This window comes from Antrostomus carolinensis, unplaced genomic scaffold, assembly GCF_000700745.2.
Source record: "Antrostomus carolinensis isolate BGI_N321 unplaced genomic scaffold, ASM70074v2 scaffold13239, whole genome shotgun sequence".
In the NCBI taxonomy this organism is placed as follows: Eukaryota; Metazoa; Chordata; class Aves; order Caprimulgiformes; family Caprimulgidae; genus Antrostomus; species Antrostomus carolinensis.
The window spans coordinates 13,624-14,655 of NW_010337967.1; the positions used below are offsets into that span (position 1 = coordinate 13,624).

A 1,032-nucleotide genomic window follows, 5' to 3' on the forward strand; every position below is an offset into this window, starting at 1 on the left:
AGGGAAAGAAAACAAATTAAGAACTAACACTTAGAGAAGTGTTTAAGAAATTTATAGAGTTCTGGTAGAATCAAAGCACTCTCTTAAGGACCACTGTTATTTTTATTTAAAGTTGAAGGTATTTTTTTTTAATGATAAAGTAAGCATAATTCAGGAGATCCTGGAATAAGATAATTGTTTAATTGTTATAATTGTACATGCATTTTCTGCTGAAGTATTTTGCTGAGATATATCATATGTGATTTTTCAGTTCTTGACCTAATAATAATGCAATTTTTTAAAAAAACTCAGCCTTTAAATGTGTAACTGATGTCTAAGATTGTTTTAAAACTGGAGCAGTGAAGAGTAGGAGTTTTCTTAGAATTTAATTCAGAGCTGTTACTGTAGGAAAAGAGCACAGATGATAACTTTGAGCCAATTATTTGGAGCCTTACCAAATTAGAACTCTGAAAGTGCTGGGAAGCCTGCAGTTTTGTCCTTGTCATAGAAGAAAGTAGCTTGACATGCTGGTTATCTGATGTTTTCCATTGTAGTCTTAGTAATTCATCCTTGAGCAAAACAGACCGATATATTTTATCAAAAGGGGAAGAACCATCTGTAAGGTAGATTTTCCTTTTTGTTGATTGACCTTTTTTTTCTCCTTCAGGTAAAATGGAACCTTTTTGTCACCATTATGTAACTTTTTTTTTTTTTAATTTAATTTGGTTTCTAGCTGATAAATTTAGACGGAAACTGGAAGAACTGGAGAAAGAGAAAAATTCTTTAAAATTTCAACTTCCTTCAAGGCATCCTTCAATTAGTAGTTTTTTGGATCGATTTGTTACCCAAGTTCAAGCAGCATTGTGCTGGGCTGCCGATCATCGGTAAGTTTGTTGATTCTTTATTATGTAAAGTGACGCTTCTGTTTTTCTCAAAATTTAGAATACAATTTAGGAAAAATTTTAATAAAGAGTTTTAAGGACCTTCTAACATATCAATATGGAGCTTGTTTATTAAAATTTCCCCTGTCCCCCCCGCTTCCCTCCCCCCCTC

The 1,032-nt window shown here is 32.7% G+C and overlaps 1 protein-coding gene across 1 annotated transcript in view; it reads left to right on the forward strand.

Annotated features, from left to right (window-relative positions):
- Positions 1-712: 712 nt before the first annotated feature.
- DISC1 (DISC1 scaffold protein) overlaps positions 713-1,032 on the forward strand; it is a gene marked incomplete at both ends in the record, with an annotated part of 133,675 nt that continues 133,355 nt past the window's right edge. The window contains one exon of the mRNA XM_029086837.1: positions 713-863. Within this exon, the coding sequence (XP_028942670.1) occupies positions 713-863 (151 nt within the window). The remainder of the gene's footprint in view (positions 864-1,032) is intronic.